We start from the raw sequence: 11,897 nt of genomic DNA, 5'->3' as shown, positions 1-11,897 counted from the left end.
TTACTTGACTGAAATGAATTCGTCATAATCCCACTGTTTATAAATAAGACTAGAGAATGTGAAGGGACGTCACGCCTTATGTTAAACGTTGCGGTGGCACCGCCATCTTGGCAGGATACTACTCCACTGCTATTATTGTTTTGACATGTATCGTTACTTGTTTTGTTTGATATATGGATAATTTGAAAGTGAATTACAATGGGCATTTCCTGAACGACTCTCCATAGTGCTATTGCAGGTTTTTAACACAGCAAGACCGACCTACCATAGTTACATTTCCTAATCAAACAAGAAAAACAAAAACACTGCATTAAATGCACTAGCGGTCATCCTCCCAAGATGGTGCAACATTCAACGTGGCGTGACATCGATTAATAAGGTATATAGCTGGAAATCGAGGCTATATTTTTAGCAGGCATTACTGCTGTCTACTCAGAATACTGTGTTACTGAAAGCTTGGGCCATCATTCTTGTACTCTTTTTTGGGACAATTTGTTTGTGGTGTTGGAATAGTTTACTTTTAAACCCATGAGAAATGTCATACCAACAAATTCACTTTGAAATCTTTGTGAGTATAGTAATGCATTTACACTTATTAGAGAACTTCACAAGATAACAGATGTTGAATTTATATTTTATTAAGCCAAATTTGGCAATCAAAAGGCTTTACAGTTTTGCAAGTCCACAGTATATATTTGCACTTGTTTACAATGTACACACATGTGAGATAAATACAAGAAAGCTCAGATAAACATGTTTTGGCACTGTGAGAAAAGTACTGCAAAGATTTGTATTTCTACATAAATTATTAGTAAATTTTGTCAAAACATTTAATTACATATGGTCACAAATCAGATTTTTGTACAAATGCTAGCAGTTAAATCAGAATAAAGTCAGGTTACTCTGGCAGTGTTGTCTTAAGGCACTGCTGGTATCTCTGGCACTTCTATGGTTGTTCAGAAAGGCTTTGTCTTGTTGGAACTTAGCGTTTCATTTTTACGGCTGTCTCCGCACACAGCCAAAAGAGCTGAAATGCAATTTGGCCTTAAAATATGAGCACAATGTTCCATATATTAACATGAACTATGAGTGTTGAGATTTGACTAAGTTTTGGATTTCATTTACTTTCATACTGTAATCATTAATCTGTGTGAACAACAGTGAAGTGTGTGTTAAAACATTAAATGTATATAGAAAACAGTTAGGCATTATGTAACACATTCAAATCATACTCATTAAAAACAAAAGAGAAAAAAATCCATTGAATACAGTTTACAAAATATGCTTCTGAAAATCAGCAGGTAAGAACACCTTGGAAGAACATTCATCTCTCTCTCTTTCTAATGTTGGTACTCCTTCACATTCTCATTGTCCTTCCAGTCACAAGCAGTTTTCTGTATTCCTGCAGGTTTATGATGACTGTGTACTCCAGACTAAAAGAGAAAAAGGCATTCAAGTTTAAAAACCCTGTAGAATTAAAACCAAATAGGTCTCTAATGCCTTTCAATCGGTGTACATCTTTATTGTTACAACAAAATGAATGCTTAAATAAGTGGATTAAAATCAAAGTTTCATTCAAGAGAACAGACGTTCTCTTTATGCCAACACGCACTGGAAATATACTCACCGATAATGATGACAATTATGATCAAGATCACTGCTATCAAAATGGCCCACATCTACAAGAAACAAACTTTATCATCAGACTTTATCACTGACTTTATCACGTGGTGCCAGTGTTTGTTGTGTGATGAGTTTCTTGCGCACACGCTTTTTCATACCTTGAAGTTCTTCCACCAGTATTTTCTCTTTAGTTTGGCAGCGCTGGTCTCAAACTGAGAAGCACCAGCCTGCAGGGCATCGGCACGGTCGTCTAGGTCTGAGAGCTTCTGGTCGCGTTCCAGGACCTTATCAACATTCACCCGCATGATGTCCACCACCTGGAAGAACAGAAAAAGTAAAGCATTATGAATTAAATGTGTTTACAGGTATGCGTTTAGGTAAAATGATCAATTTGGTTTCATTCGGTTAACTACTAACAAGATTTCTCCCAATTTTTTTTTTTTTTTTTTTTCTATTTGCAGAAAATGAGAACTGGAGAAACAGATCAAAATAACAGAAAAGATGCTCTGGATTTTTTAAGACATCAAATACTGTGAATAAAACAAGTTAATATTCACTTCCAAGCAGTAAACACTACACAGGCGGGTTCTACATGGAAATGACAGCAAAGATCTGAATGTTCAGAACACGCATTTAAACACTTCACACCCTATGACTGTGTCTGAAGTGTCAATATTTAAACATCACACAAAAACATGTTTGCTAGATTTTAAACACTAAAACAATAAAGTTTTCAATTGATGGCATAAAGTATTGAGATGGTAAAAGTCAGTAAAATGAGGTCACAGTTAATGTGATATCTGAGGGGAACCAACTATTTGGATCGTTTTGCCCAAGAATCCTTGCTAGTTTACATTAAAACAAGCAAGAGTTTATTTCACTGGAAAAATCTCTTACATTTTCAATCCCTGCTTATTCAGCAGATGATTTAAGACACGTCAAGGAGAGGGAAAAAAGAGGCCCATGGCAGAATTACATAAGTGCCACTTTGACAACACAACGCAAACTCCTCGACCCCCAGACACACGCTCCAGTGCTCCAAAAACCCTGTTGCCGTGTTGATCGCACTGCCCCTTTAAGAGGGATAAGAGTGGGCAGGAGCTCGGCGTGTGCACATCCATGTTTCACTTACATAACCGTAGTGACTATGCGTTACATAAGCATGTGACAGCCAATTAAATTGCCCCAAAACTGAATGAAAAGGTCAGGTGTTGTTCAGAGCACAGAGACCTGCCCATGTCATGATGTTCAATTTACAGAAAACAAAGCGAAAATGAGAGCTGGAGAAAAGATGAACCGCACATTAACACATCTCACAAAACGACTATTCTATCTCTTTAATACCTCTCTTCACACCTGCAGACATAAGATACATTAGTGTAACATATGGGAAAACATATTAATCATATTAATTGGTGGTGCACAAACAAAAAAAACTCAGTGAGTTGGCTATTAAACATTTGACGAGTTTATTTGCAAAAACTGATAAATCCGTTTTTTCTGAAGTCATTTTTTTGTTGTGTATTCCAAGTAATGTCAATCAAACCACAGTTGGATAATAAAACACAACATAATAAGCACATGATTTTTGAACATTTTTAAAAACGAAGTTAATCTGTTTTTGCAAATAAAACACTTTCTTCATAATACGAAAAATAAAAAGTCATGTTACACAAACGTATAGTGTCAAATTAATAAAACGCCACTGTAAATGGATTTTGGTATTTACAGTGACTGGTATGATTCTAGCGTGCATGAAGCTCTGTTTGGTGTCACGTGAATTATAGTTATTTCTGCTTTGGAAGGAGTCTGGTAGTCCGTCATTCAAATTATTCAATGTGTATGTAGTGAATTACTAATACTGACATGATCCATCCTGAAAATATTTAAATGGTTAGGTAACACAATGGATACGGTTGATCACAATGTTCCAGACTGTAAATGAAACCTCCCTGAAAACATTGACCTGAACCGCACTGTTGGCACCTGCCCATTAAGATGTAAGATGTTTTTTTAAGTAGTAGAAACAATTATGAGCAACATAAACTAAACAAGATCAGATGTCAGAACCTGACCACCTTTCTTTACTGCACCAATATAATACAAATAACCTGTTTGGTTACAACAAATCAAGCTGTAAATGTCATAATAAAAACATTAGGCGTTACATTGTTATTGACAGGTCACAATAGTACATCATGGAAATCAACACCTAAGTGCATCATGACAGCTTTGTAAACTCTTAATACAAAGCGACTGATGTGTCTCACCTCATCCACCTGCGCCTGCGTCTGCTGAATTCTGCGGTTACCCCCCGACATTCCTGCTGAACCCTCTGCACCCGGGGTGGACCTAGAAATGAAAAAGAAACGTCTTATTCATCATGTCTTATTTTACATTCATTCAATACATTTTTATTTTAAATGTAAGCAATGACATACAAATGCATCACAAATTATAAACATTAATTAGTTCAGTAATCGTGTGAGACTTTTGCTATGCTTAAATAAAACCTATAACAAGATTACGCTATAATAAAACAAACTTTAAAGGTCTGGCTAAACTAGGTCAAGCAAAATGAATAGAGCATACTGCCAAAACATAATGGACAACATTAACTTCATCATTTACTCACCCTCATGCTATTACAAACCTGTATGACTTTCTTCTGCATAGAACAAAAGAAGATATTTTGAAGAATGTTGGTAACCTAACAACTTTGAACTCCATTGACTTCCACTGCACCACCGACACATTTCTCAAAATATCTTCTTTGATGTTCACAGAAGAATGAGTCAGATACAGGTCTGGAACAACATGAGGACGAATAAATGATAACCATTTTCTTCTTTTTTGTGTGAACAATCCCTTTAAGAACAAACAGGATACGGTTCTCTGCTGCTCTCTAGTGGCTCAATACTAATATTTCATTTAAAAAACGTATAAAAAAAACATCAAAACTAAACAGAACTAAAAATATAAATTGCATGTGGAAATTGTAAAACAATATAACTTGCAAAATTCACAAGTGGAAGTAAACGGGTTCTAAGACTGAAAGTGGTTTGAAACCATTAAAAGAGAAATGACCCTATAACTCCTACTCATACAAAACAAAGAAAACAAGTTAACAGTTTTTTTTTTAGCTGCAGTCACAGTGTAGTAGTTTACCTACCTGGTGAACACATCAATGTACAAATCTATCAATCTTATCATCAAGGAAGGCGATGGCTCTACCCTTGTAAAATCTTGATACAGATACCACAGTACAACAATGTCATGTAGTCTACACATCACTGTATGAGCGGTATTGCAACAAGCAGTTTCTTTCAGAAAGATCCGAGCAGACTTCTGTAGAAACGCTTGTGATCATGTGAAAGACCCCTGAGAACCAGAGGCCAAACACACACATCCGTGTAAAAAGTGAAGAAGCCTCAACTCATGTAATTGTGGCAAATTTTTGTCTTACATCTGGAATTCCAGCAACATTATCTTAACATGAAAATTAATAAACACCCCAGGTATTAATAATCCAGATTTTTGGATTAAGGGTCTCCGTTTAAAAAAACTTCTTGATACTTCAGAACCGTCTTTATTGGCTTTTAAGTGCTGATGGTTACATATACATATATTGGTGCACTGGTGTTTAATACTGACATTGAAATACAAAAAGCAATTATTCAAGACAATTATTCTTTAAAGTTTGTCTAAACTGCCAATAACTTCTTCGTTATAAGGTGTTATCAATAAGTTCTTTTTAACCATTGGTTATTTTTTAATCAATTATATAATTTTAAAAAGTATGCATTAATTAAGCATTACACAAACAATTACAAAAGTTAAAGTTACATGGTAAACATAGTAAGATAAACAAGTAAAAAGTTGGAGAAAGTTTCCATGAACTTTATTTGGTCAGTCTCTCAGAGAAAAACTATTAGCCGTTAGCACGTAGCCGGTGCGACACAAACGACAACTATTAACAACCCCTAAAATTATCCACGCATATACGGCATAAACCTCCTTAACTACACATTTACACGAATTCCAAACAAGAGATATTAAAAAATAAACATTAAATACGACAAAAATGAAACTAAAGTAAGTGAGGAAGTGCGCGCTACGCTAACCTGTTGATCCTGCCTTTGCACACCCATAAATACAACAAACGTTCAACTGACACAAACCGATTCAAAGATAATCGTGTTGTGACTCATATACTCCCGAAAACACAAATCACATGTTGTCAAACTCCAGAGTAAAATTTGTTATGTTTTACTTACATGATTTTTGAGTTAATACGTGTTGGTGATGGTGCGTAAAGGCCCCAGTAATAATGTCTGTATGTTTGTGCGCGCGTGTGCGTGAGAGAGAGAGAGAGAGAGAGAGAGAACGTCTGCAAGTGATGACGTAATAATTGTAGACATAAAGAATTCACGTTTTTATCACAAGTGTAATATACAATTCTAGTAGTTAAAATTGAGTTGAGATATCAAAAATGAATATCACAAGAATGAAAATATATAAATTCGCCTGCTGCTGAAAGAAAGCAAAAGAATGCATCAAAAGATTGTGGTTATAATAGTAATTGATTAGGATTAGTTGGATTAATAGTGTCTGTGGTATTTACTGGTAACATGTTAGGTATTATTGGTGGAGTGTTATCTGGAGGATGGGAACCAACTGAACACCACTCAATCCTCCTGAAGTAAGTTGTTATTTGTAGACCGTAGGAATTGGTATTTTTCAGCAGGCCAATGTGAAATGTATCATGTTAAAGCCGTGTGAATCTTGAGTGAAACTGAGAATGTGCGAGCGAGCATCTCATAGCACCGTGAAAAAAGGACCAGTGAGCAGCATTTCTCTTTTAAGATTTTATTTTACAGCAGAAATTATATAAAGCATTCAGAAAACATTTTCCATATTTTAAGGGCAATTCAAAACGTTTTGCATGGCTTCAGCAGCTGAATATTTATTTTTTTAAAACATATCCAACAATTCAGTGATGCTCTCACATGCACAGTTACAAAACATAAAAAGAAACCCAAATAAATCAATAAAACACACAAGAAGGACAGAAGGAGGCAGACGGCCAAGAACAGAACATGAGGAAAAACTCATCAGAGGAGGAAGAGGAGGGTACGGGGGCACAAAGCAGTAATGAAGGAAAAAGAGAGCTAGAGGAGGGTAAACGGAGGTCTAATACTAGCTTCACATGCAGAGTGTCAAAAGCCCACTGCCCCGTAAGAAACATGGGCTCATATTTTATCTATATTTTTTCTTATCTTCATTTTAAAATGATGAAAACGTGCATTTAGGGCTGGGAAATATGAACTTAATGTCCACAGACCACTGACCACCTCTCTCTGTGTACCTGTAATTGCATAAGAGGAAGAAACCTAAGCATGTCCCAATGTTTTTTTTGTACTTTTTTTGTTCGACTTACTCCGTATTCGTTCAACCTAAAGAGCTCAGCTAAAAACATAAAGTGTTTATTGCTCTGTGTTTGTAAGTGAAAAGCTTATATTCGAGTGGTTATCGGTTCACTTTAAAGCCTAACCTGCATTTCCGGAGTTCCAATGAGGATTTAGGAGATCGTACAAACTTCCAACTGCACCAATAGTGTTTTCCCTCATTTTCAACAATGTTTTGATGTGTGCTCATGTGATCGTCCATATTTCAGAGCAACAATGTTGAGTACACGTACACACACACACATACACACACGTTTCAAATCTACCGGGGTTTGGAGAGGGATTTTATCTTGGATGTTGAGCTGTGCAAAGTGCATATTTCTCTTCTCTCACACAAACATACTAGCGAGCATGATTTAGTCAACACGGGATGCACGTATACTGAGCTGTTTCATATAATGAGTTTAATCTGAGGGTATTTAACACTGAGGTATACGTGTCATGCATTCCCAATCCCGCAGGGATGTGGCAATACCCAACAAGTGTCACGTGAATGACAACACCTGCTTAGTTTTTCAGAAAAATGGCCTACAGACTCTAGAAGTGTACGCTACCTATCCTGAACGACAGTCTTGTTCTCATAGTAGTGAATGTTGTAGTAATGTACAAATGGAAGTTCATAATCCCAGTGGTAACTCCTGGAGACATCATCCGACCATTGTTTAGTCTCCACGCTAAACACCCTCTCCCCGTTTTAGCACCCTGAGTAAAACTACAGAAGGGAGGCGGACATTTCTGTTCCCTAAGATGAAACCGTCACTGATCATCTAAGATACATAAACCTGGTGATCCTTAAACCGCTTGATGCAGTGAGCTTTGTGGCTTTGTGTATGAGTCCTGGTTATGGGTTCCTGAAGTTTAAGGTTGGAAGATAATCGTCGATGAATATGGATGCAAAGGGCCAAACGCACAAAATCTGGCAGTTGTGCTCTAAACTTGTTCAAAGTTGCCCGTCTACAATGTGCCAGCATTACAGAGCATGTCCGACTTTCCTGGCCCAGATTGGATGCGACATGGAGAAAAAAAAACATGCATAGTGTTTTACTGGGTCAGCCAAAATCTTATACCATTTTAAGATCACGAAATATGAAGGAGTAAACCAAATAAAACCATGAGATGACAGGTGCCTTCACTTCATTACATTAAAGAGGAAAACAACCCTGGGCTTTGAAGTGACAAACTTTCTGTTTGGACAGTAAAACCAGCCTTTAGTTTTGCATACCGTTAAAAGAGGAATCAGTTAATATTGACCAACACTCCTGACAACGCTTTAATGTTTTAGGCACTTTCTATTATACTGATATTGAGTCTCTGAGATGAGTAAAATGTAAACTGAAAACGTTGTTTGAACTTTGAAAAGAATGGATGTGAAATGTGGGGACAGAATTCTAGAATATGTATCTGATTCAGCCGATAAGCACCACATTCTTTCCTTTTAATCAGATAAAATGAGCTGGTGTACGTTAAAACGATGCTTCCCGTCAGCTGAATTTGCTCAGTCTCACATTTCTCTCAGAGACGAAAGTGTTTGCGAACATTAGGAGGACTTGATCCATGAATGTATGACCGGGGAGTTTTGAGCCCTCTAGAACAAAATGTTTGGATTTACGCCATTAAAAAAAAGTCAAATGGCAGTATTAGATTCTGATGACGGCTGATATGTTTGTGGTCTTGAGCTACATTCACAATATTTTGTCAATGACCTGCTTTTACGGCCTCTCACTTTTATTTCTGTTCAATTTTGTGTAAGCAAGTTCTGCCTAAAAAACTCCTCTCCTGGCAAAGATGAAAGTACCTGTTCAAGGTTTACATCATTTTTAATAATGTCATCCAAATGGATCTCAAGTCATGTCGAGTAGAGAGATGATAAAACACTTTCTAGTCACGTTGAACAGGACAAAGCGGTGGTGATAATGCAACATCTGTATCAGAGACCTCGGCTTAATGTGTCTGTTGAGTGCGAGAGTGAATTCTGGTCATTCAATACTAGATTTCCCAACAATGATAATCTACTTCTCAGAAAGTATTAGCTTATTTATCTTGCACGACCGATCACCGTCACCAAAACACCATTTCATTCTGGCTAACCCTGAAGGAGAGAAAACTCCAGTCGTGTCCGATGAATTTGTTTGGCTCTCCCCTAAATCTACACGTTCTTCGAGAATTTCCGCAACGTCCTGCGAAAGAACATTTCCAACAAAGTATTCGTACAGTGAAGCCGTTCACATCATTTTACAGACCATCGCCACTACATGTTTTCTTTACATTATGTTCAGTGGTTTAAAGTTCATGCACATGGCTCCTTCTTCGCAGTCGTATTTACAGTATTTACAAACAATACAACCGTACATCTTGGGCGTTGAAAGAAAACTATACAATATATTTTTGTGTTCGTCTTAATGTGTTATAATCCAATTTAGGAATAAAATACTATATATTCTTAAATACAATCCTTTTCGGAAAAAAGTTTCTGGCTATTAACGTTCCTTCACCCGGCTTGGATATGTACAGGGACCACTCAATAGTCAAAAATAAGATTTTTTTTCTTTTTCTTTTTTTGAAGCTTCTGTATAGGGACCCTTCAAAAGTCAAGAAGTCAAGGCAATGTTTTGTGAAACTCTGGAAAAGCCTGTGGCAGCGATCCGGAGCTCTTCAAATCAACAAACAGCAACAATGGAAATCACAACACGCATACAAACACATAAATGGAAAGTAACCTTTGCAAATACGTTTGGCGCTGTGGCACAATTGATAGCACGGTAACCCAAACTTAAGTCTTTGAAAGGAGAAATCCTTCACACGTTTAAGAAAAATCAAAGGCAAAATAGGCAAAAAGCAGAGCTCTACTAAAATAAACAAACCAAACAATATAAAAATAACGGTCTTTTATATCAATACTCTGAAACAAACAGGCAACATAGGGTTCGATTTATACGGCTAGTTTGACAGTGCCACAACATCACCAATATGAATGAATGAAAATAAACCGACAAAACACAAAACATTTACGTCAGCATGCAGGAGCGATTCGCTCAAACACATGCACTGTATCCAGATCAGTTCAACAAACACGGGACACACAAAGTCAGGCCAGCAAAAGATGACATTAAGAAAGGACCCATAAGAAAACAGTGCACAGAAAACGGGTAACCCGTCATCGGAGGTACCCAAACCTTCACAAAGACAAAAAAAAGTAAGACACTGATATTTCAAACCCAGCTTTTTTGCCCTGACCCCATCTACATTCATAAGAAGGCTTTCCCTTTGAATGATCGGACAGCATTTGTCAAAAACAAAGATTAGTGGAGATGATAGACTGATATCCAATACTCTCTGCATGCATATGTTCAATGAAATGACGCCTTTTTTTTTGGTTTACATTTTCTAGGTTTTGTTCTTTTTTTCCCAAACTGATTGTTGTATTTTTTCCGGTTCAAAATATAAAAATGTAAAGCGGCTTCCAGCATGATGCGTTTCTGATTTCATGATATTTTACAAGCACTGTCAGAATAAAAAGCATTTGCTCCTTGGTCTTCGTTCCTTTTTTGTCATCTAAAGAAAAAAATCTATGAAGAGTGCAAAAATGCCATGAAGATAATGTTCAGTTCTCCCCAATAGTCTTGATTTGAGTTCCCCGTAGCGAGAAAAACACAATGCAGTAGCAGAAGCAGTCCGACCCGCTGGCAGAGTTCAACCGTCGCATTTCCCTTGATCCGTTTCGTGAATACTTTTTGCTTTTTTTGGAAATCGTCTCTTGTAAAAACAGAAAGGAGAGTCTGGCTGGAGATGTTACATCGCGACGGGACTCGGTGAGGAGCTCTCATGTTCCTTGGCCTTTCTCAATTCTTTCACCCTGAAAACAGAACAAACAAACAAACAAGAGGATTGTAACGTTAGCCTGACGGATCAAACTGATCTTATAAGCATTTTGGGCCCTCTGGGGTGTCAGGGTCTGTTAGCTGATACATCTGTCTGTTTCATTGCTGTCTCCTCACTGTGACAAGTCACAACACGGCAGGAAAACGAGAATTTCACCTTACCATAACAGTTAAAACCGCAACAAAGATCTTAGTAGGAAAAAGTTGGACACAGGAGACAGATGCACCACAAAGTATTTGGACACTTAAACGCTTGTTTTAAATGTAAATGTGTCACATGACAACATAATCACTTTTAAGGATTTTTTATTTTATTAAAATGATATGTTGGTTAATGAAAAAAGTATCTGGAGAAATTCTAGCCGTCTGTTAGAGTACATTCATACGGTTAGACCCATTTTTTGTGCACATCCAAATAGAAATGATATTATGTGTGAATGCAAAAAAAGAAAAGCTTCAGCAAAAAAGTTTCAAGCTGCATTCAATATGAGGCCCTGGACCACAAAACAAGTCATAATTTTTTGAAACCGAGATATATGCATCGTCTGAAAGCTGAATAAATCAGCTTTCCTTTGATGTATGGTTTGTTATGATAGGAACAATTAGGCTGAGATACAACTACTTAAAACTCTGGAATCTGAGGGTGCTAAAAAATCGAAATGTTAAGAAAATGGTCTTTAATGTTGTCTATCAAAGGTGCTGTAGCAGGCCATTGCCAGGAAGAATAAGGTTTGTTGTAACGCTCTTGGCTTACCGCTGTAATGATGTTGTGGAGAGTCCATGAACCCAAAAGCTGAAATTCTAAGCTTTACGTAGATACCAAACTTGAGTGGGTAATTCCCAAAGAGCGGGCAGCAGCGAGCGATGTTTGTAGGCGTGTATCTGGCCTTTTCTGTAAGCGATTTTGCTGCATCCACTCACAAAAATA

General features: G+C 37.1%; 2 protein-coding genes across 13 annotated transcripts in view; both read right to left on the bottom strand.

Moving 5' to 3' along the window:
* Window positions 1-622: 622 nt before the first annotated feature.
* On the bottom strand, window positions 623-6,008 carry vamp3 (vesicle-associated membrane protein 3 (cellubrevin)). The gene is made up of 5 exons (XM_056734263.1): window positions 5,901-6,008; window positions 3,894-3,975; window positions 1,782-1,940; window positions 1,628-1,679; window positions 623-1,433 (listed from the first exon to the last, which is right to left on the bottom strand). Coding segments are annotated over exons 1-5 (318 nt in total). The 5' UTR covers window positions 5,903-6,008; the 3' UTR covers window positions 623-1,410.
* A 468-nt stretch (window positions 6,009-6,476) lies between these two features.
* camta1b (calmodulin binding transcription activator 1b) overlaps window positions 6,477-11,897 on the bottom strand; it is a 241,876-nt gene continuing 236,455 nt past the window's right edge. For all 12 annotated transcript variants that reach the window (XM_056734472.1, XM_056734473.1, XM_056734475.1 and 9 more), the window contains one exon: window positions 6,477-10,944. In XM_056734472.1, coding sequence (XP_056590450.1) covers window positions 10,912-10,944 — 33 coding nt within the window. In that variant the 3' untranslated portion in view covers window positions 6,477-10,911. The remainder of the gene's footprint in view (window positions 10,945-11,897) is intronic.

This window comes from Triplophysa dalaica, chromosome 21 (genome assembly GCF_015846415.1).
Source record: "Triplophysa dalaica isolate WHDGS20190420 chromosome 21, ASM1584641v1, whole genome shotgun sequence".
Taxonomy (NCBI): domain Eukaryota; kingdom Metazoa; phylum Chordata; class Actinopteri; order Cypriniformes; family Nemacheilidae; genus Triplophysa; species Triplophysa dalaica.
Note: the sequence above shows the minus strand (reverse complement) of the source record. Positions and strands in the feature narration are given on the sequence as shown.